General features: G+C 37.1%; 1 protein-coding gene across 1 annotated transcript in view; it reads left to right on the top strand.

Moving 5' to 3' along the window:
* Positions 1–27,511, top strand: part of GRID2 (glutamate ionotropic receptor delta type subunit 2) — a 1,386,076-nt gene that overhangs the window by 997,893 nt on the left and 360,672 nt on the right. The window contains exon 9 of the mRNA XM_008143549.3: positions 20,460–20,561. Coding sequence (XP_008141771.1) covers positions 20,460–20,561 — 102 coding nt within the window. The remainder of the gene's footprint in view (positions 1–20,459; positions 20,562–27,511) is intronic.

Below are 27,511 nucleotides of genomic sequence, written 5' to 3'. Positions count from 1 at the left end.
TAAAAATGTGAACCATGGATCCTAATTTGAATAAGGACAATTTGAATATTGACTAGATATTTGCTAATATTGAGAAAATATTATAAATTTTAGGGAGCAAGATAGTGGTAACATCATTGTGTTTTAGAAGATCTCTTAATATTCAGAGAGATACACTAAAATAGAAATAAAATTATGCAATACCTGGCATTTGTTTTAAAATAAATCTGAGGGATGGTGGCAATAAAGAGTAGGAGTTAACAAGATTGGAAGTGAGTTGACCATTGCTTAATCAAGTCCATGAGTACTTAGGCTGATGATTCAATTCTCTCTACATGTATTTGAAATTTTCCATAATAAAAAGTTGGAAAGGTTTATACTAACATTTTAAATTTTGCAAATGTTCACAAGGTAGTAGTTTGTGCATCTTTTTAGATTTTTGTGTTTTGATTTTGTTTTGTGTTTTTTTCCTGAAGTAACGATGAGTTTTGTTAAGTCACTTTATCTGTCTTTTAAATTTTGTTTGTAAAGTTAATTATGTGCATTAGAGAGCTGGATGATGTTAGCAGAGCAAGCTCTGGTTGAAAGAAAGCATTTCTGTTCTCCAACTAACTATTTATATGAGTATTAAACTTTGATGCTATCCTCACTATTTTAGTTCCCTGTGGTAACCTGTCCAGATATTTCTCTGATAGAGTTTAGCTCAATAAATCTAGACTTCACACAGTAGTGCTTGTCATTTTATGCCCTTCAGTCTCGAATATATTTTAAAATATGTCTAATTCATAATTAGTTTGACTTCATAATGTATTTATGACAATAATATTTTCTAAGATTGAGATGATGTTTGAAATGTTTCAAGAGTCTCTTCCATCTGGGTAAAAAAAGCTTTGTCAGAACCCAAAAGCAATGCCAAAATCCACAGTTTCTATTTTACTTTCCTCAATAACCTTACATTATAAAAATCATTTTGGTAAAAAGGGTAATCTTCTGTTGACTTGTGTATTCAATGAAGAAGGATGGAATATAAGACAAAATTGTTCTACATCTCTACTTTGATTACCACATAAATAAGTTTAATTTTCCGGTCAAAAATTATAAAATTTCAATAACTTTATAAAGCTTAGACTTAATTGTTTAGAACTAAGATGGCTTTGTGATTACGATTAAATTAAATAATGAATGTGAATGCTCAGTACAATTTCAGGTGCACAGTGAACTCTCCCTAAATGGTTGTGTATAAGTTCAACTAGCTGCCACAACAAAAACTAAATTCATGAGACAGATGCTGGTGAAAAAGGAAAGAGGTTTATTCAAATGCTGGTATCTTGAGAAGAGGGGGGGGACTCTTGGCCAGAGCCTATCTCCACATCTCAATACAGGCAGAGGTTTTCATAAGGGAAAGCAGAACAAAGAAATCTAGGGGTGAGGGTTGAAAAATGCTCTATATGCAAGCCAGCACAGTCCATTCCTGGTTCTACTGGTATGTCATCCTAGTTCTATGGTTGAAGGTCAGCAAATCTCCCAGAACTGAGATAACTGAAGGTCAAACTTTGAATCTTCTGACATTAGGTCCTAGTATTCTTATACAAACATGCTGTTATCTGCAAGCTACATATTTGAGTCAGCATTTACAGAAACAATGTCAAAAGAATGGTGGGGAAGGTTACATTCCCCATGTTACAGTAGATATAATGATTGTCATATTTTTTCTCAAAAATTCATACCTTAGATAGAATTTAAGCCTGACTATTTTTTGTATATCTGTGTTTTGAAAATAATATGTTTAAATCCAGAGAATTTTTCTTATTTTAACCAAATTAATACCTCTTGGAATTAATTTTACATTTTAATAAATCTCCAAAATAGGTTTCATATAAAGAAAAGAAGATACTATCTCCAATTTTAGTAGAGGATTATATTTAAATGTTCATTATAATGACTGAGTCAATATTTCTGAGAAATAAACCTTGTTAAAGCTGCATTATACATGGAAAAGTTCTTATCTATTTCTATTCTGAGGATTCCAGAATTGTTATTATAAGTTAATCAGCTTCTCCCAGGTGCACTTATGTTGGATATAGTAAAGGGAGTTATTGATAAATTAGGCAATAATGATAATAATAATAAAATCCCATTTTACTATATGGTTCACAAAATTCATAAATGTGATAAAATTCTAATATAGATTTTTAAATTGATGTTTTTATTGTTGACAGTATTACAGAAGTCTCCCAATTTTGCCCCTAATAGCCCCCCTCCTCCCAGTGCCTGCCCCACCCCAGGATTTTTTAAAATATATTTTTACTGATTTCAGAGAGGAAGGGAGAGGGAGAGAGAGATTAAAAACATCAATGATGAGAGAGAATCGTTGATCAGCTGCCTCCTGCATGCTGTAGGGATGGAGTATGCATCCTGGGCATATGCCTTATATGCCCTGACCTGGAAATCAAACTGTGGCCTCCTGATCTATAGGTGCTCAACCACTGAGCCATACCAGCCCAGGCCACCCAGGATTTTTATTAAAGAGCTAGAGATATGGCTAAGAGAATGGTCTGTTTTTGTCTGCTTATATTCTAAATTTTCATTCCAAATTTTCTGATATGACCCAAGTATTTCTCCTGAATCTGTCTTTGTTTCTTGGCTTTATGCCTTTGTCCATCTGGTTGCTCTATTCTGTGACTTTGGAGAAAGGTTAGTTTGTTTTCTGGGAGGATAATCTCTTGAGTAAGCTCCCAGTTGAATACCATTTCTTCAGTTGAATAGAACATCCCTTTGTGAGACTTCATTACCTCCTGAAAAATCCAACTATGTATAGAAAGTCAAGATTGATTAATGATTTTATCTTCAATAACCTGTGATCTTAATAATTATTATTAATTATTATATATATTCCTATAATTAGGAATGGACTGTGCTGGCTTGCATATAGAGCATTTTTCAAGACAAGAATGATTCCTGGTTATTGATTCTTTACATTAAGGAAAGATATCTTAAGAAATGTGTATGCTTTACATAGAGGATATAATGGGAAAAATATATTTTCATAGTAAGGTTTTATTATATGTAACATAAATGACCAGCTTTTAGTAAAAGTTTATTCTGTCTCTTTACTTGCTATTTTAAATAAGGTAAATTATGTATTTAAATATAACATAATTGAATTAAAGATCAACCAAAATGTTGACTACATTAATATATTGATAAAAAATATAGATTGTAAAAGATATTTAAAAATATTTGAGGCGGGTGCACTTTCGCTCTCTCTGATTTCAGGATCTATGTCTGACGGTAGGTAATCACACATAGTTTATTCTTTCCCTTCCACTTTCTACAGTTGGCCTTAGAAAGCCAAATATAAACTAGAGTAAATAAGTAAGAGATCTCTTTTTTTCTATATCACTGTACAGTTTTTCACCATTGCAGATAAAAAGGTATATTCAAAATACATCTCTGTCTACCAATACATCTGTTAAACTAAGTACAATGTATTGAGAAAAAAGAAAAAAATATTTTGAATCAAAACCATTTATTGATTATCTACTATAATTTAGTGATACAAAAGTGCTGAAGATATTGTAATGAGTAAAAAGATGACTCCAGCCATGCTAAAATTTCTGCTGGGAAAATAGACAAATAAATGGGTAAATTCTAGAATAACGCCCTAGGTAATAAGTACCAAGAGAGACTTATTTCACAGGCACAGCAAGAGCAAACTCATTATTGTTTGGCAAGTGCTTTCTCGATTCTAATTTGAGGAAATTTAAATCAATCAATATATACAGAAAATCAATTGTCTCCAATGGATATGGATCTCCTCAAACTATGCCTTTCCCCAAAGAGATTGCATTTTAACCAAATTGCATTTAAAAACTTGATATGGAAATGAGCTTTTAAAATTGTGATCTGTAGTAAGTTGACTACTCCCTTACACTTAAAAAAATAGATATGTCCATGAACTAACCCCCAGACCTTATGAATGTGATCTTATTTGAAAAAAGAAAAAAAAGGTCTTCGTAGATAAAATTAAGATGAGGTCATCGTGAATTATCCAGGTGGGCCATAAATCCAATGACAGATGTCCTTATAAAGGAGAGGCAGTGGGAGATTTGAGACAGAAAAAGGAGAAGAGGTGATGGCCATGAGAAGATGGAGGCAGAGATAGGAGGAACACAGCTCAGGAATGCAGGGAGCCACCAGAGGCTGGAGGAGGCAAGGAAAGATTCTCCCCTGGGGCCTTTGGAGAGAGCATGGCCCTGCCAATGCCTTGATTTCAGATCTGTCTTCTGAAACTGCGACAGAACAAATTTATGTTGTTTTAAACTACTAACTTTGCAGTAATTTGTCATGACAGCCATGGGAAACAAATCATGATCTAGTCTGCCTTCTTTTCCAAAGCACAGACAATTTTGAAAGTGTTTCCATCAGGTACCACCAAGATGAAAGTACATACAGAAATGTCTATCTGAATTGCAGTAAGGAAACATTTTTTTAAAGCTTTAAGATATAAAGGAAAGTATTGGTGAAATTAAAGAATATCCGTAAAATAGGTACAACTTTATACTGCCTTATAGAAGCCTTGAGTATCTAGTCAATTTCAAAGGCAAAGGTGACCATTGAATGTCCATAAGCCATTTGTTTCAATTACTTATTACTGCATAACAAACACCCCACACTTTAATTGGCTTAAAACAAAATCTATTTTGTTTCCAAGCATTCTGTGGTTTTGGTATTCAGGCAGAACTCAGAGGGGATGGATCCCCTCTGTTCCAGGTGGTGTTAACTGGGATGGCTCAGTTGGGGATCAGAGGATCCAAGGTGATGTCACTCACAGGTCTGCCGCCTTGGTGCTGGCTATTGGCTGGGACCCCTTAGTTCTCTTCCATATGACTCCTCTCATTACATAGTCTCTCATTATTCGGTATTCTAGTCCAACCTTTTTCTCACTTGATTGTTGGTTTCTAAACAGAAAAAAAAAAAAAAAGTTGCAAGAGCTCTAGATGCCCAGGCCCTGAAATCATATATAATTCCTCCTGCCATATTCTACTGGTGAAAGGAAGTCACAGAGTTAATCCAGATTCAAGGATAGGGGGAATGAACTCTACCTCTTGATGAAAGATCAGTATGCATGCACAGGAATAGGAGGAAATTTCCATGGCTATCGTACAGACAGGCTACTGCATAGTGCTCTGCTTTTTAAATCATTTTCTTCGATGAAGCCTGATTCTTTCTCACAGATACCTTCCTTCTTTAAGTGCAGAGCACTTATTTATATCAGTCTTTTGGAAGTTAGGAACATGCTGCCTAATGGACTTTCTTGTAATATATATATATATATATATATATATATATATATATTCTCATATATATATATATACATCTATATGTATATATAATGTCCTGATTTAGCATTTCAAAAATATCACAAATTCTTGGAGGTGAAAGATGATATTCTATGTATCCTATGATAGATGATAACACAAGTGCAGCAGATGTTTCATAAATAACTGTCTTCTTGATTTTAAATATTGAGTGATGGTAAAATAACATATTTAAATTATGCATAGTGTTGTATTACAGTCCACTAGATTATTTATTGTTAAATCTCTTGCAGATTATTATTATCAATAAATCCTGACCTCTTCCAAATATCCCTGACTTTTCCTATACTTATTCAATGCATATGAGTATAGCTAATAATTATCAATGGAAATAGATATGTGAAACATTTAAAATCATTAATTTTTAAAAATTAATTGGAAAAGTACATAAATCCACCAAAAACAACAACACTTTTCTGAAATATGCCAGCATACTTAAGCATGCCCGATGTATGGACATCTCGGTTGTTTAAATGTTTGCAATATATTGCAATGGAATAAAAATTATCTTCAAAGCTGGTAAGGATGCTCAGAGATATAGTGAATCATTTGATGGTTCATAGCTACCCATGAAACTCAAGCACTCCTTCCATATTTTGAGCATAAGCAGAAGCATCTGATAAAAAGGGAGCAGGAAAGGAAGAAATTACACTGACTTAGACAAAAGTGCCATGTCAGCATGAGCATCAGATAAACTACAAGCAATGGCTGATTGTACTGCTTATCATGAGAGTTATTTGGAAAATTTGAATGAGAAATTATCTTTTGTCCATCACAGGAATGAGTCTTGGTATATATCTGGTCATATAAAACAGAGTCACAAAGGATTTTATGAGATTAGCTGATTTATCCTTCACCCTCAGATAAATCCTGCATGCTACAAAATCCTGTGGGCACTAAGATTTAACTTATTCTTTGGGAAAAATAAGACCCATTTGTTTATTCAACAAATGTTTATTGTATGTAAACTATAGGTGCTTGGTATACACCAGCAAATAAAATGGGCAAAGATCTTTGCCTTTGTGGAACCTGCCATTTAGTGATTCTAATAGTTTCCCCTTTATCATTATCAACAATCTATATTGACCTTATATAGTTTTTAAATTGGTTTGCCTATTTTATAAGAAGCTACTCACAAATTATACCCAATCACTAATAAGCTGTTTAGAATTTATTTACATTAAAAAACCATTTCATTTTCAGATGAAGATACTAAGATTAAAAAAGGTGGATTCTTACTTGAAAAAAACCTAGGTCTTCAAACAACCAGCCCAAGATTCTTTACTATTTGCCCACTCTTTCAAAAATATCTTCCTCTCCCTACATTGACTTCATTATAGAATGTATTCACAAGATCTAACAATGGCCATGTATATTAACTAGAAATCTTTTGGTTCCATATAACAGAAACTCAATTTGAATAGTTGAGGCAAGAAAGAGAGAGTGTGTGTGTGTGTGTGTGTGTGTGTGTGTGTGTTTAAATCTTTATTGTTGAGATTGTTACAGATGGCCCTCTCCCCACCCCCCACCCCCAGCCCTTCTCAACCTGGGTCCCACCCCACCCCAGGACTTCGTCACCCTATTGTCTGTGTCCATAGGTAATGCATATATGTATATAAGATCTTTGTTTAATCTCTTCCCACCCCCTGACCCCCCTTCCCTCTGAGAATCATCAGTCTGTTCCATTTTAATGCCTCTGATTCTGTTTTATTCACCAGTTTATTCTGTTCATTAGATTTCTTATTCATTAATTTTTAAATTCAATTTTTGATAGATATGTATTTGTTCCCATTTTGTTATTCATATTTTTTTATCTTTTTCTTCTTCTTCCCCTTCTTAAAGAATACCCTTCGGCAATTCATATGATACTGGTTTGGTGGTGATGAACTTCTTTAGCTTGTTCTTGTCTGTGAAGCTCTTTATCTGACCTTCAATTCTAAATGATAGCTTTGCTGGGTAGAGTAATCTTGGTTGTAGGTCCTTACTATTCATCACTTTGAATATTTCTTGCCACTCCCTTCTGTCCTGCATAGTTTCTGTTGAGATATCAGCTGACAGTCATATGGGCACTCCCTTGTAGGTAACTAACTGCTTTTCTCTTGCTGCTTTTAAGATTTTTCTCTTTGTCTTTAGCCCTTGCCATTTTATGATGTGTCTTGGTGTGGTCCTCTTTGGGTTTCTCTTGTTCTGTGTTTCCTGGACTTGTAAAAATATTTCTTTCACCAGTTAGGGAAAGTTTTCTTTCATTATTTCTTCAAATAGGTTTTCAATATCTTGCTCTCTCTCCTCTTCTGGCACCTCATAATGCAGATGTTGGTACGCTTGAAGTTGTCCCAGAGGCTCCTTAGACTATCTTCATATTTTTGGATTTGTTTTTCTTTTTGCTCTTCTGGTTGCGTGTTTTTTGCTTCCTCATATTTCAAACTGTTGATTTGATTCTTGGGATACTCTTCTCTACTATTGAATCCCTGTATATTATTTTTTATTTCAGTCAGTGTTTGCTTAATTTCTGACTGGTCCTTTTCCATGTGTTTGGCATTCTCAGTAAGATCCATGACAGTCTCACTAAATCCTAGGAGATTTCTAGAAGATTCTTGAGTAACCTTATAACTGTGATTTTGAACTCTATATCCAGTAGTTTGCTTTCTTCCATTTTTTTTTCATTTGTGACATGTTTATTTTTCTCTGCATTTTGGCTATTTCCCTGTGTTTGTTTCTATGTATTATGTAGTTGCTAAGTCTCCTTGAGTTGATAGAGTGGCCTTGTATAGTAGGTGTTCTATTGGGCCAGTAGCTCAGCCTCCCCAATCACCTGAGGTGGATGCTCTAGGTGCACTTCTTTGTGGGCTGTGTGCACAGTCTTGTTGTAGTTGAGACTTGATTGCTGTTGGTATCACTGGGAGGAATTAACCTCCAGGCCAATTGGCTGTGAGGACCAGCTGCAAATACAGTGGGAGAGCTGCTATGTAGGAAAACCCATCTGGAGAAGTACTTGCTTCAATGGGGCTTTGTTGCTCACTGAGTCTGCCCCTTGAGTGTGTCACTTATGCATGTAGAGTTGTAATCTGGTATGGTCTGACACTGATCACTGGGTCTCACACTGGCTCTTGGGTCTCCAGGGAGGTGCAAAGTCATCCACTGCCTGGGGCCACCCAGCAGGAGCTACAGAGAGATCTGAGATTCCTCCTCTTTGTGTTGTGTTTGGCAGTGTCCAGATGAGGCCCAGCTGTAAAGCAAGGCAGGCTGGTGCTGGTGCTGGGTCTTGGGCCTTTTATTGATAGGTTTGGGGCTCCCTGACCCAGGTGCAGCTTATTGGACAGATGTTAGCCTGAGCAAGGATGGACCGTTCATATGAAAAAGCCATTGCACACAGCTTGGGTGGGGTTGTAAATTGGGCGGGGAATCACTAGGGTGGAGCAAACAGAAATGGCTGCCAGTCAGCCCTGCAATTGAAGAGATCCCAGCATAGGAACAATGATTCCTGCAAGCACTTCCTTCTAAGAGAAAGCCACCCCAAGTTCCTGCTGGATGCCATACAATCCAGTTACTTCTCAGGTGGGTCTTCAGCAGCCTGTGTCACTGAGCCCCAACCCGCACTGGTTTTTACAACCCATAGTTATGGGGACTTCTTTTCCCAGCTCTGAAACCCTGGGATGGGGGTCTGGTGTAAGGCTGGGACCCCTCACTCCTCCTGGCGGTCTCCACAGAGACAATCTCTCTCCCAATTAAAAGAGCAGCACATGTGGGTGCTGGACCAGCCCATTCCGTGTCTCCGCACCTCCTACCTGTCCCAGTGTGCTTTCTCCTTTACCTCTCTAGTTGTAGGACTTCCATTCAGCCAGCTTTCTGGCAGTTCTGGATGATGGTTTTTCTGTATTTTAGTTGTAATTTTGATGTGGTTGTGGGAGGCGGCTAGTACCGGCCTTTGCCTACACTGCTATCTTGGTCTGTCAAGGGTGTGTTTTTTTGTGTGTTTTTTTTTATAAGAAACATTCAACCTCTAAAGGGCCCTAAAACACAAATAGAGCTAAACTGGGGAAACAAGAACTCAAAGCCAATCAGGGCTTTCTCTATGCCTCTTCCTCTATTCTCCTCTGAAAAAGTATGCCATTAATTGAGGTCAAAATGACCTAGTGGGTTCTGGGCTAAACTGCCTCATTTCAAATCCTGGCTATTTCACTTGCCAACTGAGTGACCTAGAACAGGTCAGTTAAGCTCTTTAATCCTCTATTTCCTCATCTATTAAAATTACCATAATTATAGTGCCTCTCTGATAGGATTATAGCAAAGAAGTGTAAGTGATAGCCAGAGCTTGGCATCATGCCTACCTCCTAGGAAGTCTTCAATAAAGGTGAACCATCATTATAAAATGAGAGATGTCAAGAGCTGAGCTGGGGAGGACTGAGCTGCCAGGTGTGGGAGTAGTCGATTAAGACAAGTCAAAATGAAAGTAACAATGAAGCTGTTATTCACTTACTGCCATAGGAAAAGCAAGCCTAGAGAAAAGGTCCAGGCTCTCCAAGTGCTCCATCCCCTCACTCGCCCCTCCCTACATGCAGAATGGCACCAGGCAAGGGTCCGTTATATGAGCACAGATGGGGAGGATTGTCTCACTGCTGAAGGGAACCCTGATCTAAAGGTTCTCTCTGTTTTATGGACCAGGGGTCAGGGTGGGGAGGGAGGAGAGAAGGGATAGGAATGGGAAATTACTGGGGATTAAGATAGAGAATAGTGTCCTCAAGGTTACTCCCTCTTCTGAACTCTTGGGGGAGGCTTCAGCCCAAAGCCCCAGTAGCTCTGAATGGAGGCTCTGGGCTCCGCATGCAGATATCACATAAAAGCGTGGCCAGCCAAAGGGGCCTGAGTTCTTGACTGCAACTTTGTTTCACAGGCCGGTCAGGTAAAGCCTTTGTAATCGACTATGTCAGGCCTAAAAAACCGTTCATTGGTTGGGGACCAGGAGCCGGACTCCTCAAAGAGGATTCTGGCCTCACCAGCATGGCTCAGTGGTTAAGCCAGGAGGTCACAGTTCACTTCCCAGGCCCGGCACATGCCCAGGTTGCAGGAATCAATCCCCAGTGGGAGGCGTGCAGGAGGCAGGCAATCAATGATTCTCTCTCATCATGGATGCTTCCACCTCTCCCTCTCCCTTCCTCTCTGAAATCAATAATATATATATATATATTAAAAAGAAAAAAAAAAGAGGATTCTATTTTCTTGAGAGGGTTTTCTCCTAGATGAGTAATGTTTCATCCATAAAAATTGCTATTTTATGGGTATTTTTTGGCTTTCTTTCTAGTGAAGTTGTATAGGTCCACGTCTTAAAATGAGGCCTAGAATATAAGAAGCACCTAGCATAGGTTGTATATTACTCTTATTTTTAGTATTGCTATTGTTGTTATATAATTGTTCAAATTAGAGCTCTAATACGACAACTTATTCTCTACAGAATTAGCTAATATCATCATTCCTCATTCTTGGAGACTTTTAATAAAGCATTTCTTGATCTTTATTACATAAACCTGGGAGAAAAGGTCACAGGAAGATCATTATTAGACCCCTTCTGCACCCAGGAAGAATGAGAGTTGCTAATCCACATTCCAAATTAGGAAAAAGTTAAAAAGCTCAGCTATGAGCTGGCAGAACAGTGTCTTGGCTATATATATTGAGAATCTCATTTAAGGCATTGTTTAAAAACAATCAACAATCACTGTAAGATATATTCAGTTTCTTCTTAAATATCACCTAAATTTGTTTAATATTCAATAAAAAGGAGCCCCACTTTGTGTCAGGAATTACGTATTTATTAAAGGGGAAGACAAAACAGTATTTTTGTCTTACAGAAAATTACAGATAATTGGTGCAATAAACATTAATCATATAAAATATAAATTAAAAATACTTAAGTGAGATATTAGTATAAAAAAGAAAAACATGATGCTATATTGGAGTGATATGAGCAAGCCTAGGGGGTAGGGACAGGTGGTCAGGGAAGTTTACCCTATGTTATGGATGTTCATATTGAAATCTAAAGGATGATGTCTAAGTTTCTTCTAATCAAGGAAACTGTGTTTCTAAAACCATTGGTTTTTTAAAATTTGGCTATACTTCGGAATCATCTTGGATGGAGTTAAATGGATTCAAGGTATTTTTTTAAGGTGGTGAAATTGGTAGATTTCAATTCATTAAATGTGAGAGGTGGTAAGACTAACTTCCTGGTTTCTGAGCAATGGAAATAGATGGATGGTAAGGAGTAGATTATGAGCTTCATCTTGTAGGTATTTGAGATGTCTTTAAGATATCTAAGCAGAGATGTTGAAGAGATAGTAGAATATAAGAAAAATTTTTGTCTTGATATTTTTAGATTGGGAACAAAGATCTAAAGTGCAATAGACATGCTTTACAGTAAATATTGTATATTTATATTAGCCTTGTAAGTTTCATAAAAATAATTATTTCACTTGTACAAAACACTGAGACACACAGAGATGATTAAGATGACACCCTGACCTTAGTGATTAATTATATAATGGAAAAAATAGGAGAAAAGATGGAGAATTACAATGTGATTTTAAAATGGAGATTGCCTTTAAAGCATCTCGAGGTAGAACCAAATGAAAGAGCAGAAAATTCAGCAACTTTCATCAGGTTGTGATCCTTAAATGTTCATATATTACTAGAAAATATAATATTCTGATGAGAAAGAAAACAAAAGCTAGTAGAAGTTTAGTCTGGGCAATCACCCTGAAGAGTCACGAAAATTGTCAGGATTACAATATGATAGTAGCCTTAGATGGGGATATTTTGTTTTCATTCAGCTAGAACTAGAGAGCCAAAAAATAAAAATAAAAATAAGAGAGTAAAGAGGATAGTAGGAATTTTAATTCATCCATTTGTTGATTAGATATCTATCAGGAGCTACTATGTACCAATATACTAATGCTATGAGAAGGGATAGGAGTACAAGAGTAGACAAGGTAGCCATCATTCTGCCTTCGCAGAATTTATAGCTTCCTATAATATGTAAGACTAGAGGCGTGGTGCACGGATTCATGCACCAGCGGAGTCCCTCCACATGGCCTGTGGGGATGGGCCAAAATCAGCAGTCCAATCCTGCCTGCCACTCCTGCTCATCCCGGCCCTGCTGTGCCTGCTGTGGGTTTGTGCCCCGTCAGTGCCGATCTGGAGAGGCTCGCGCTGCCACAGCGGTGCTCACCAGCAGTGAGCACTGTGTCTGGCACCTGTCATTCCACTGAGCAGCACCCCCACTGTGGGAGCGCACTGACCACCAGGGGGCAGCTCCTGTGTTAAGCATCTGCCCCCTGGTGGTCGGTGCGCATCATGGTGACCAGTCGTTTGGTCGCTTAGGCTCTTATACATACAGATAAGAAAAATAAAATAGCTTGTTTATTGCCGAAACCGGTTTGGCTCAGTGGATGGAGCGTCGGTCTGCGGACTGAGGGGTCCCAGGATCGATTCCGGTCAAGGACATACACATTGGTTGCGGGCACATCCCCGGTGGGGGGTGTGCAAGAGGCAGCTGGTCGTTGTTTCTCTCTCATCGATGTTTCTAGCTCTCTGTCCCTCTCCTTTCCTCTCTGTACAAAAAAAAATCAATAAAATATATATTTTAAAAAAATAGCTTGTTTATTTAAGAAAGTATCTCTAGTTAGATTTTTCAAAGGAAGTCAGTAAAATCGATGTCTACTGTCTGTAAGGTTAAGTAATCATCCTAGAAGATGGCAATCCCTGGGTGTTAGGGAATTTTACAGCAGTGTTTCTCAATCTTGCCTACAGATTGAAATCATGTGGAAAGATTTAATAACCACTGATGCCTTGGAACACCCCTGAAGAGTCTAATTTAATTGTTCTGGGATTGGGCTGAGGCATCAGAGTTGTGTTTTTTTTTTGTTTGTTTGTTTTTTTTGTATGTGTGTGTGTGTGTTTTAAGCTTTCAGGTAATTCTAATATGCAGCCAAATTTGAGACCCATAGCTTTGAGCATACTCCATCACTGAAACTAGTGGCTCCCAGGTGGTAAGGCTGAGTAAGGAGCAAAATACTGATTGTGTAGGAATAATAATGATCACCTCTTTAGTTTTTATGTACCAAGAACATGTCTAAACATATATTAAGCCAGTTAACACTCCCACCAGCCCTGTGACAAAGTCACTTTTACTATTCCCATTTGAGAGGTGAGAAAACTGAGGCCCAACATCACATGCCTGCCCAGCAGCATCACACTAAGTAGTCTGGTTTTGTAGTTTCTGATCTTAAACACTACAATATATTACCTCTAAATATAGGGTAACTAGAGGCCTGGTGCACGGGATTTGTGCACTGGTCGGGGGTGTGGCCTGCGGGGATCGGCCTGCTGTGGGAGCACTGCTCATTCCAGTCAGCCAAGCTGCTGTGGACCGGCCCTCTGAGTGGCTGCTCCCTGGTCCAGCATCTTCCATGGAGCTGGAGCACTCGCCTCTCCAGGGACCCGGTCAGGACCGGGCCCAGCGACAACAGCACTAAGAGGCAGTGGAGTAGGCCTCAGTTCTGGGGCAGCCATGAACCCACCTCCCAGGCTCTGGGGTCAGCTCTACAAGCCCAGCAGCAGTGCTGCGTGGCCTGCGGGCATCTGGAGGAGGTGGCAGGGAGTGAGGAGGAGGAACCTGGGGCGAGGAGGTGATGATCGAAGCCCTGGTTCCGGCTCGTCAACCCAGGGTTCGCAGCGGGAGCAGCTGCTCATCCCAGTCAGTCGAGCAGCACTCCCACTGTGGTAGCGCACTGACCACCAGGGGGCAGCTCCTGCGTTGAGCATCTGCCCCCTGGTGGTCAGTGCGCATCATAGCGACTAGTTGACCAGTCATTCTGGTTGTTTTGCCATTCGATCACTGGGCTTTTATTATATAGGATAGTAATTTTGCACCAAGAATAATTATAAAAGAAGAGAAAACAGAAGAAAATATCATTAAATCAGTTAAATACCAGTTGATAACTGAGAGTGGCTACTATAGCTGCATAACAACTTTGAGTTATTTTCATATATATGAAACAACACCTTTGAGCTTCTCTTGTTTATATTCTTTATTTGTGGAAATCACTTAAGTTCATCTTGTACATTATTACATACAACAGAAGGGTTGTTTGTTTGTTTTTTAGCAGTAGTACAGGGAAATATAAATGGTTGAATCAGGAGATTTTTTTTCCCTGACTTTCAAAGACATTTTATCCTGAAGAAAACTCTAGTGCTAATGCTATTGCACATAATCTAAAGAACAGCCACTATTTCATGGTAATGACCAAACTGTAGGAATAATCACCCCCTAGGGAGCAAGTCTGACAAAGTGAATTGATTTTGCAGGTGGAAATTCCATACAGAAAATTATTATTAGAGGGATTCCTGGCACACTACACTCCTATACATATCCAAGAGGACACCATTCCAATTTAACTCTATAAATTGTGTTTTGGAGTCAACCTGCCATATGTATTTTTTATACTTAAAATCCATTACAGAAGTAATATCTACCAAATAAAAGCTGTGCATTTCTAAATAGTTGGCTTTCAGCTGCATTGCCTATGCCTTTGTTGTGCCTTCTTTTCCTTTGAAGGCTGAGAAAGCAAATAAAGGAAATGTAGTCGCTTGGAGCACATAGCCCTCAGGCAGGGGATACTTGTGTCCTGCGGCTGGAGATTTGGTGCTATGGCTAGGCTTCGTTTGTTCCATATGAATACAAGCTAATAAATGTAGGGAATTCTATTTGGCGTCCAATTAAGAGCTCTCTTGTCTCCTGTTATTAAAGCCAACAGGCTATTGAGCGTAAAATTAAAGTTGAACAGTTCAGCTCTTTTTGACATTGTAACACTGGCTGAAAAATAAGGATGCAAGTCAAACATCATCCTTTAAAGCCCATGGACAAATGAAAAGTGAAAATATTGGAGGGAAAAAAAGAGTAAACATCTAAAACGTGAGCATTTACTAATGACATAGCATGTAATGTTAAGAGCATACTACTATTCTCTTGCAAATACATCAACCAGTTTGTTGAACACAAGATATTACATTGATTTTAACAGAAAGCTACAAGATTATTATTGCTCAAGCTCCAATGAAGGAGATAATTAAAGCATTAAGCATTTTTAAGCTTTGAAGATGACTTTAGGCAATAACCAGAACATACTATAGGAAATCAATATACTTTAATTGAATGGAAATTTAATTTTTTTTTTAAGTTGTTGTATCCCTTCTAAATTTTCTCTGGATTGTCAGACCCTGGAAGATAGTGAATCTACTTTTGCCATCGGCAGTATGACTTTCTGGAAATATCATGCGCTGCAGGGGCCACTCTATTATTATTTCCTTAGAAAGAGCTCAACTGAATTATAGTGTTGGGAGATTTTGTGTGCATTTTCTTTATTAGTCTTTGGCTTCTTTATTTAAAACAATAAGAGACAGAAAGAAAAACAAAAACACAACCAGACAAAAATGACCTTCTTCACATAGCCAGGGAAGCCAAGTTAATGAAATTTCAAACAGTGAAAACAGGGAAGTTGTTAGATAAGCCTCACACTTGAACCTAAGTGAAATTCTAGTTTTTATCGAATGCTATGCCTGTCAATCTTGCCATGCTGCAAGGAATACGACCCATTGTAGATACAAATTCAATTTGGATCTATGTGAACTCATTTTTATTGCCGATCATTGGAGGAAGAGTTATTACAATCAAACAGAACAGCTTGAAGTGAACCTCTGGGAGGTGAATGGATATGAACAGAAATTAAAGAATCTTAAAACTTGAGAAATCTTTCAAAAAGGTGTGGATAATCAACATTTGTTCGTGTGTTACTGATGTTTACTTCATCTTTGGCCTTCGGTATACATTTTGAGAAACACTATCAGGCCTTAGGGTAAATAAAGGATGTGCCATGCTTATATTTACAAATTTGATCACACAAATTTGAGAGATTTCCAGAAACATTTTTCAGAATATCTTGTCCACTTCATTTTTCTACTACTTTCCTTATTTTATTAAATGCCTCTTCATAGCCAAAACCGGTTTGGCTCAGTGGATAGAGCGTCGGTCTGCGGACTGAGGGGTCCCGGGTTCGATTCCGGTCAAGGGCATGTACATTGGTTGCGGGCACATCCCCGGTGGGGGGTGTGCAGGAGGCAGCTGGTCGATGTTTCTCTCTCGTCGATGTTTCTAGCTCTCTATCCTTCTCCCTCCCTCTCTGTAAAAAAATCAATAAAATATATATTTAAAAAAAAATAAATGCCTCTTCATAAAATATATCCCAGTGGAAAGAGCAGAACCTCTTGATACCTAGCTGCCCCTTCAGTGAAATAGTAATGATATCTTTCTCATAGGGTGGTTCTGAGAAGTAAATTAGTATCAGCAAAGCTCTATGCACTGTGTATATGTCATAATAAGTTTTATAAAAATAATGATGATGATGATTTTGCCTTTTAAATTGTATTACCAAAATGTGAATTCATTAGCTATAATATTGAGCCAGCCATTTAACAGTTCTGAGTCTGTTTTCTTGACAATAAAATAGGAATAATACCTTCTTTACCTACCTTAAATAGATCATGTTGACAAAAATAATTTTAAACTATAAAACAGCACCACAATTAAAACCACTGAGTCTGAACTTTAAAAAGCACTAGTTTAAATCCTAGTTTTCTCTCTTAGCAGATATGTGACCTCAGTTGAGTACTTAGTTTCAATGCTTATAATAATGATAACAGTACCTTCTCATAAACTTTTTTGAGGCTTAAATTAAATCTTGTATGAAGACTTTAGTACCATGGCTGGCATATAGAAAGTATTACAAAAACTGTAAAAATAATTGTTCTATTCTATATAGAAAATAAGTATTACTTTACTTCCTTAATACATTTTTGCTATACCCATTGCTGATATCCGATGAGTGGATATATTTTATTTCTAGTTTTCCAGAGAATTTGTATCTTAAACTTTCAATTCCTCAAAATTTAGTCTCTGAAAATCCTAGATTTTGCTGTCCACAGCTAACATTCTGCTAACATTAAGTATTAGAATTTGTGCATATGAAGTACTGAGTTAAGTAAAAGGAATCACCAACCCTAAAATACAGACTGTTGTTATTAAGAACAGGAATAAATTTACAAGTGATATAATCAAAACACATGTGAGTTTGATAGAAAAAAAATAAAGAAAACAAGAAAGAAATGAATGGAAGGAAGGGGAAAAAAAGAAAATAGAAAGGTGAAAAACCTTCATCAAGTAGAGGAGAAAATTATGTCTTATAATATATGTGGGAGAATCTGGCCAAACATTAAAAGATATAAGTACTTCATATCAATTTATTTACTTGACCACCATGCACATACTTCATATTAAAAGTAAAACTTTAAGGAAGGACTTCGATTGACTTAGGTCACATACACTATCATTAGCAATTGCTCAACCAGAAAGTTAGAGTCATGAAAATAGTGGATCATTTGGAACACCTTTCTAGGATTAAACAGAGAAAACAGTTCTCCAAAGGTCCAAAGGGATGGGTATGGTTGGTCAAGACATGGCCACTGGAAGAATCAATGGGAATAAAATAAAAAGAGAGGGAAGAAACATCATATATGGTACAAATAATGTTTAAAGTCATTGCCTAGGACTGAAGACAAGATATATCTACCTACTTTACCTACTTCAATTACGTTTTTATTATTGTTAGTTCAAACCCCCCAATGCTAGAGTATTTTAGAATTTTTAAACCATTGGCTGTATTTAGTTATGTTGAAGGGAGGACAGAATTAAGAAGCTTGAAATTATACATTTTAAAATGTTTGTCCAGAGCATCGCTGAAACAAACTGCTCAGCAAGTTTTATTTATTCCAGTGGTAAATATTTTGACTAGTCATTTCACCAGAATACTATGGTCAAGTTTGGCTCTAATATATGTCATTTATTTGGGCAAACTGACAATAAATTTACAGAACTTTAAAAAAAGCCTCCAAGGGATAAAAAATATGGATTTCTCTATTTACTTTGGCAGCTTACTAGTAGACATATTTATCCCTGAACAAGATGATGTAGTAAAAGCTATTCATTCAGCTATTCATTTACTATAATTGTAAAATGGATAGCACATTAGAAATTTAGCTCCTCTCTTAAAATTGTAGATCACATTTTTCATGAATACTATTTGGTCTAGGAAAATACAATCTTAAAAACATAATTAGAAAAAGTTCATATCAAGGAATATAATTGAGGATAGAATTTGGTTGACCTCAGAAGAGAACAAAAGCTCAAAAGAAATTTCGTAAGTTTTTAACATTGGCAAGAGGACTACAATATCTCTGATAATTAGACTTTCGACACATTTGGATTTGCTAATTGGATCTGTTATAATTAGACATTTTGTGTAACAAAGAGTGACATATCATTGTATGAGTTTAATGTGCTTTTACAGTTGAAATCAACAAATCAGCAGCATTTTCCAAATTATTTTAATAAGAAAAATGCTGACTTTTTGTTTATATGTAGGATCCCCTTCTCTTAAGATATACAGGTAGGGTAAAAGTAGGTTTACAGTTGTGAATATGCAAAACACAAAGTTTATTCTTGCATTATTATTTATTAACTAGAGGTCTGGTGCACGGATTCATGCACCGGTGGGGTCCCTCGGCCTGGCCTGTGCCCTCTTGCAATCCGGGACCCCTCGAGGATGTCAGATAGCAGGTTCAAGCCCGATCCCCGCAGGCCTGATTCAGACAGGAGGGAGCCCAATCCTGTGTGTTGAGCGTCTGTCCCCTGGTGGTCAGTGCATGTCATATCGACCTGTCGACCCATTGTTTGGTAGCTTAGGCTTTTATATATATAGATGATTGTATTATTTCCCAAACGAACTACTGTAAATCCACTTTTGCCCTACCCTGTATTATATATACACTTTAGTTTTCTTAATTCAACTCCTTTTGGGGAGCTCAAAGAGAAACTAGAGTTTTAATAGAAAGCACCTAAAGCATTTATTTGTGAGGAATAGTTGCCAGTGTATTGCTGATTTTGGAAACCACAAACAAAATGCAATACAAGGAAATAAATCACAGTCTTTACAAGGAAGCAGCACAAATCACCATGTGCCCCTATAAACCATTCAGTTAATCCAAACAGTCTCTGAATATGACTAAAGGTTGGTCACATTTTTAAAGCATCCAAATGTGAAAGCTCATGGATCTGGCATCAGGATTAATGGCCTGACATTTCTTCCCAAGATATACATTACAACGTTCTCTTTGCAGCTTTGCTTCTTGAGCAGTTATCTGCTCATTCAAGTCACCACATCTCTCTTTTCTTCTTATTTCTGAACTGAGAGTCATCCATTTTTATCCTGTTGTGATTTATAGGTAGTAATTTTAAAGCTGGTAGTCCTCAGATTTTGATATTACAAGAGATAAGAACTACATGAAGATGTAAAATTAAACTAGTATTTTGAAGAGTAAAGAGCAGTGAATCATGGCAAGACTAAGGGAAAGGCTGCTGCCAAAATTGCCCAAGTAAATTGATAGCACTGACAAAAAAAAAAAAAAGGCAAATTATATCGTTTTATGTACTGTGAATATTTGAAATTGACAAAACAATATACATGACTTTTCCTCAAATAAAAGCAGTAATTCTTTTAACCACATTAAAAATCTTCTTTTTTTCCCAATAAAAGCAGTGTAAGATGTAATTAAAACCATTGAAACTGTAAAAAAATCTAACTTGTGCAGTAATTCATCTATTAGAACTGACATGCTAGAATTATATGCGCTATTATTTTTCCAATTAGTGTATTACTAAGACTGTTCTTGGTGTGTTTATAACTTCTCATGAAGTCAGATATCTTCAACATGTCTCCTGAAGCACATCTCGTCTGGTCCGGTCATATGCCATGTGATGACATTTAAAAGCAGGAAATTGTATTTTTGATTGCTCATTTGCTAGTAAAAAAGAAAACCTGCAAAGGACCCTTCCTGTATCAGTTATTCTAAGATCTATCACCAAGTCCTCTGGAGGGTCTATACATAGGTGATGGGATTGTTCTTCAGGCAGAAAAGTGACCAAGCTATTTGATCTTTCAGCTTGGGTGCTGGAATCCTGTCACAGGGCTGAATGGGTCACTGACTGACAAGAAACTGGAGAATAACATGCGCGGAGTGGTCCTCCGTGTGGTGACCGTGCTGGTAAGTCTGACCTGCGCCTTGTGGTTTTGGCTTCTAGAGGTTAATTTATTCTTTGTTTCTTTATGATTTATTAACTGATGTCATAATCTTAAAAGAGCTGCAGCAAATACTGGCTCTGCTCTTTCTAAAATAGTTTCAATGGTTATGTTTTCTAGCCTTCAGTTTATGTGGATCAGAATCAGATTTTTGCAGGCTCTTCTTTTAATGACACTACTTTTTGTCAGCAACGTTCATAAACATTTTAGGCTTGAATTCCCTCCTTCTACAGTTTCTTACACATGATAAAGTGAAGGTATCCCTCAGGCATTCTCTCACTGAAACCCTACAGTATGCAGAAATGTAGGTAATTGTGCCGAAGGTTGATTTGATCAAAGTTGTACATTCAGTAATACTTAAACTTTAGCAATAGACCAAGTCAACACTTTTCCAGTAAGGACCTACTTCAAAGGAAAGGCCATCCAATTGTTTAATAAATAGTTATTGATTATCAACTATATTCAAGCTCAGTGCTAATTACTGGGTAAACTAATGAATGAAATAAATTATTATTTTCTCTTTTAGCTCTCATCTAGCGATTCTGTAAATATTAAATGGGTTATACTTATGAAACATGTACTGTAATTCCATTTACTTGTTAGAAAAACCAATAAATAGTAAATATTATTAATTTATGAATTATTTTCTCCCATAATAACCATAAAATACGATAGTAACAGAATTATTCTTAAACAGTAAAATTCTCAAATAGGCACTGTGTAAATGCCGTAAAGCATGATGACACGCGCTCTCCCTGATTATTTCAATGAGGTTGGCCTTGTGCTACTTTAGCGTACATTTTGAAACCTAACAGTCCATAGTTCTTAACTTTTTTTCCTTCAGGAAACCTTACTTGTTTTTTAATGATATGTGGAAAGTATTTCTTATAGACTAAAACAATTGCAGAATTAGTAAACAGGAGAAGCAAACTGTCTTTTTCATATGTTGATGCTAACTGGATGTTTATCGAAGTTTATAATAGCACTGGCTGCGCTTTGTACATTGTTTAGTACAAATTAAGTAGACTCACTATAATTTCATGTTATAAAATAATCTTTGATATTTCTATAAAAGAATATAAATGAGTAGTTTACCAACCCCCTTATTGATGCCTATAACTTATTACTGGTTATTGTTTTAATATGATTTTCACTTTTTGGCAAATAATTAAACTGTGAACAAACAAAATCAAAACTTAAATGTGAAAATGCTGCTATATGTACCCAAGGGTATAGTTATGCATTTGCATTGATGTGTTAATACTGGGGAAAAACACACAGAAATTTAAAGTGCAGTAAACTATTAACAGTCTCTTCTCTAGTGATTAACAAGCAAATCCAAGTGACAACTGAAATAAAAGACAATATATATGCTTTTCTTTTGTCTTTGAGATTCATATTTTAAGGCAAGTTAACCTTGTTTAGTCATTAAGCAAATATTTAGTATTTACCATTATGATAGACTTGGTAATCCATAATACTTACTGTATTATTCATCCTATAAGTATACTAGAGGACCAGTGCATGAAAATTTGTGCACTTGGGGCCAGGGGGGATCCCTCAGCCCAGCCTGCCCCCTCTCACAGTCCGGGATCCCTCAGGGGATGTCCTACAGAGCAGGCCTAAGATGCAGTCTGGCCTCCCTCTGCAGGAGGTGACCAGGCAGATCAGGGGAAGGCGCCACCCTCATCACCCCACTGCTGCTGCCACTGTCGGCCACTGTGGCTGCCAGCCCTCCTTGGCCCTCACAGCCACTGCAGCTTTGTCCAGAAGATGTCTGGTCTATCCAGTCTAATTAGCATATTACCCTCTTATTAGTATAGATTCATACCTCAAGGTAGGTATATAATTTGCTTGGGGAGAGACACATATAACAATAAAGCTAAGGTGTATTAAATGTTTACTACGTGATACATATTCTACTAATTTGTTTGCATGTATAAACTTATTCAGTTCTCACAGTATTTCCAATAAATAGTATTCTGATCTCAAGAATGTGGTAGAGAAAAATGAGACATGCGGAGGTTGAAAAAAAAATGTGGAAAATTACAGGGAGAGTAAGTAGCAAAGAGCTGGGATTCAAATCCAGGAAGTCTGACTTCAGATCTCGTAACCTCCTCTTAACATCATATTATAATCTCTTACTCCTATTGTGGTAAGTGTGAGAATTGACATATTTATAGGATTTTACTTGACTTCTGAGTTGGAAATACTTAACTCTGAATAAGATGAAAGTGAGTTATATTGGGAAAGCCAATTATTTTAAATTCCTTTCCAGAATGAACAAAACCATTGCTGTTTCACATAAGAAATGCTATTGCTTCATACAGTGCTAATGCTTCTATATCCCAGTCTCACCTTTATGATTCATAATGGTCTCTGTTTCCTGCAAGCTCAGCCATGCACAGATCCAGAATATGGTTTGTGGATAGAAATATAGAAACAATCTGTTTCCTCTAAGTCCTCTGTGATGCAATATAGATTTATCAATTAGGTGCCCAATAGAGTAAAAGGTTGTTACACTTATTACAGTCCCACAAGATACAGCCACTGTACTTAATAATTTTTCAGGCTACCTAGTTCTTCCTGTAATTCCTACTTGAATGGAAACTAGCCATGACCTTCTTAATTATTCCTACAAGCACCTTTCAGGTCTAGCTCTTAGTTATATGGTCTTGTAAGCTTCTTCCACCCAACACTGAGGATCATTCTTTCCTCAACCCACACAGCAACTCCAATATGCCCACTAAATTTGGAAACTCTGATTTGTTCTATATTTGACTTGATTTGGCCACTCAAACAGTACCCCCATGGATTCCAACGCTTGAGAAGGGAGAAATAGATGGGAAGGACCATGTGAAAAACCCCTGAGGAAAGGTCTATCAGCCTTTATTTTGTTCTGGCTGCAGTCTAGTCCCAATTCTAGACACACACACACACACACACACACACACACACACACACACACACACACACACAAACACCACACCACTTTAATTCTTAGGAAATTTATGCTGCCCATGACACAGGTTAATAAAATCAATTTTTCTTACCTAAGATTTGCAACTCCTAATGTTATCACTGTTAATGATATTTCATTTACTTGAAGGAAATAATCTAATATTTTGTTTAAACTAAATAATTCAGCACTATATTGTTTATGATCCCAGGAGCAAATAAATGGTACACTCAAATGGTTGATTGAGGATAGTTGAATAAAGGGATTATTAACAGAGAATGTAAATACGGTAAAGAAAATCAGCAAGGAATGTTGAAGTGCCAGGGCCTAGATACACAGCAAGCCTTGACAAACCTGGTGTCTGATGGGGCATTGGGAGGGAGCAGTAGTAACACAACTGCAGTAGCTAGACCATAGAAAATAGACCACAACATCGTAGCTGCGACCTTTGGTATAGAAAGAGGACAGAGAAAGATAATCAAGGCCAAAACCACAATCAGGCAGTGGGAAAACGGGGGAGGGGTTATCCCAATGTCACTCCTCCTGTCTTTTCATCTCCTTTCATTGTCTCCAGTTGCAAATCCAACTGTAAATCAAAGGGCAAGAGGGTCCAAGTAATGAAGACCATGAAGGTCAGCCTCCCAGGTCACAGAGTAGGACAGTGAAGGACACACTGGGTCTGGAGGGAAAAACAGAGAAACCAAAACCAGCATCTAGTATTTGACCTGACCTGTTAAGAATTTTTCATGTGCTAACTAATTTAATCCTTACACAGAATATAGAAGAGGGATACAAATTACATGAGAAAGGTGAAAATAGGGCACAAAAGAATAAACTAACTTTCCATGTCCATATAACTAACAAGAGCCAGAGATAAATTGCAAGTGCAGAGATCCTAGTTCCAGAGGCTATGTCTTTAGCTACTGTGATATTCTGCCTATGAAATCAGAATGAATTTGTATTAGGCTTAAATTAAATATGATATAACTATTGAGATTGCAAATGTTATTGGATTGGTAACTTAGATGCCATTTTCTAAATGGCATCTGTCACATAAGAATAACTTTGTAATCAACCATCACCAAAGCCACAGAAATGTCTTAGAAATGGAGGAAAAACAAGAAAGAGAATAAAATCAGACCCTACAAATTTGGTCCCACTGTTAAATTACTTGTTTCCTTATATGGCCTACTGATCTCTACTTGTTTGTTGCCAAGTGGATTAAATATATTACTACAAGGCAGTTTTTAAGATTAATTTATTTCCTTTTAACTTTTTAAGTGTACATGTATGGATAGTCATAAAGTATGAATTATGTCACTTAATTTTTTTTCATGGCAATTCACAAAATATTAATGGAAACATCACTGAATTATAAACATCTTCCTAATAATTGAATACTTACAAAATGGAAAGAAGTTGGCAAAAAGAGAAAACAGAGGCAGGCTTGGGAAGCTATACTGTAAGAAGTACAAGATATCTGAAAAACATAAGCTGGCATTTAGAGAGCTCAGTAATTAGTAATTCCTGTTGGTTCATTGGGCTTTGCTTCAAACAGATACATGGCATTTCTAATAAAACATGAATTCACTCACAAATTCACATAAGAAATATTTATTGTATCTCCATGTAGGTATTTGGGGTACATACAAAATAGACAAAGTTCTTATTTTTGAGAGTCCATTCTAGCAGGATATCTTTTAAAGCTCTCAGAATATTTTTGAAAACATGCAAAGTCATTGTTGTACATTAATATACAGCACAGTATCCCTTTACCTAAAAGTATCATAAAAGTAATTAATTTTGTATAAATATATATACACTGTAATTGGAAATTTATGGTAAAACTGTGATGTAATTGTTTTGTATTTTATAAATTCAAAGCATACATTTTTTTACATTTTAATATTCCTGAAATCAGGATGCACATTTCAGTTGATGTCTCCTGGCTATTATAATTGGCAATATTTTGTTTGTTTGTTTTTATTAGTGGTAGGTAAAATGATTGTGCATCATATAATTGAAAACATTTTAGATTAAATAATGTATGGATGGTATTTTCACAAAATTAATTAAGTTAATGGATATTCCTGGAAAGTTAAATTCAATAAAACTGGGCAAGAATCCATCATAAAAAGACAGACTACTTAAAAGAATATATCCAAAAGAAAAGAGATAACAGTAGGAAATGAAAGCAATTTTTTTTAAAAAAAAAGGAGAGTAATAGCAATGAAAAGATTACTTTCTAAACTGAAATTGTCCCTAGAGTTATAGAAAGATAAAAGTAGAAAGTACACAAAAGCAGCTTACTTTAAACTAATTCAACATAAAGCAAAGTGCAAACTATGTGTTGAGAGAAAGATAAGTTTCCTCAAGCAACTCACCACAGGAAAGGTGTAGCAGGAAGATGCCTACTGAGTTACTTTAAAAGTAATTTCCTTTTTCTAAAACATTTCTCGCTTATTAGTCTTCTTGGAATTTTTCTTAGCAGATCTTATTTCCTTGTGACAATATACATGTTATCTAAGATCATAGAAAGGTAGAACAATATTCTATAGTACACCCTAAACTAGTAGCCTTGATTCATTAACTATTTATTGAGCATATATTATAAGCTAAGCATTGTGCTAAATTTCAGAGAGGCAAAGATAAATAAGATATAATCTCTGCTTTCAAGGCATTCCACATAAACCATTTTATCAAAACTATTTCAGTTCTCTATCTGAAAATAGAACCTTTTTTTTGAAGGCCTCAGAATTAAATATATTTTATTTAATTCTGGGAATTAAATAAAGGCTGGGAAAGAACGATAAAGTTGAAAGAGAGAGAGGCAGAGAGAGAGAGAGACTCTGCGCACACGGATACTACAGTCTTTTTGTGATCTTCATAGGCTTACAGGACAGTTTAATTTAATTTCTTATAATTTAATTAAATTTTCTCTGTAACTCTCCTTTTTGTATAGCAACTAGAGGCTCAGTGCACGGATTCGTGCACCGGTGGGGTCCCTTGGTGTGGTCTGCCCGGGGATTGGCTGAAACCAGTAGTCCAATATCCCCCGAGGGATGTAGTAGTGTGCCAAGCAGTAGGCCACTGGGGAGGAGCCTGAGCCCGGGCCGGGTGCCACGCTGCCCTCTCATCCCGGCCCCACTGTGCCTGCCGCCACCACTCGGTAGGCTTGCTGCTGCTCTGCTGCAGGCACCGCTGCAGCTGCGCTCACCAGTCGTAAACCTGGCAGCTGGTGCCCATCAGTCAGTTGAGCAGCACTCCCACTGTAGGAGCACACTGACCACCACGGGGCAGCTCCTGTGTTGAGCATCTGCCCCCTGGTGGTAAATGCGCATCATAGCGACCGGCCAATGGGTCAACCGGTCGCTTAGACCAGTGGTCGGCAAACTCATTAGTCAACAGAGCCAAATATCAACAGCACAATTGAAATTTCTTTTGAGAGCTGAAAACCTACTTCTGCGCATGGGCCACGAAGTTTCAATCGCACTGTACTTGCGTGCCCGCACTTGGTATTTTGTGGAAGAGCCACACACAAGGGGCCAAAGAGCCATATGTGGCTCGCGAGCCACAGTTTGCCGACCGCTGGCTTAGACTATATCTATATATATAGACTGTATTACTGTTAGACTCCCCATCTAAACTATCAGTACTAAGAGAATACAAAGGTGGTTCTCACAATGCCTAGTACATAGAAGCAAGTCAGTAAATATTTTTTAAATAAACAAAATTGAAATGTTTTGATAACCTGAAGGGGAGGTGGGGAGAGAGAAAGAGAAGGGGAAAAAAGGGGGTGAGGAAGGAGAAAAGAAATAATTCTGCATGCAATTACAAAAATAAGAACAAGATAGATACAAGACTATGCCTGGTTAAGTTCTCTTAGGATTTTTCATTCTTTGATTTCCATCCACCAAGCTCAAATTTCCAAGAGAGATGGCAAAGGATCATTCAAT

The sequence above is a fragment of the Eptesicus fuscus genome, chromosome 2 (assembly GCF_027574615.1).
Source record: "Eptesicus fuscus isolate TK198812 chromosome 2, DD_ASM_mEF_20220401, whole genome shotgun sequence".
In the NCBI taxonomy this organism is placed as follows: Eukaryota; Metazoa; Chordata; class Mammalia; order Chiroptera; family Vespertilionidae; genus Eptesicus; species Eptesicus fuscus.
Note: the sequence above shows the minus strand (reverse complement) of the source record. Positions and strands in the feature narration are given on the sequence as shown.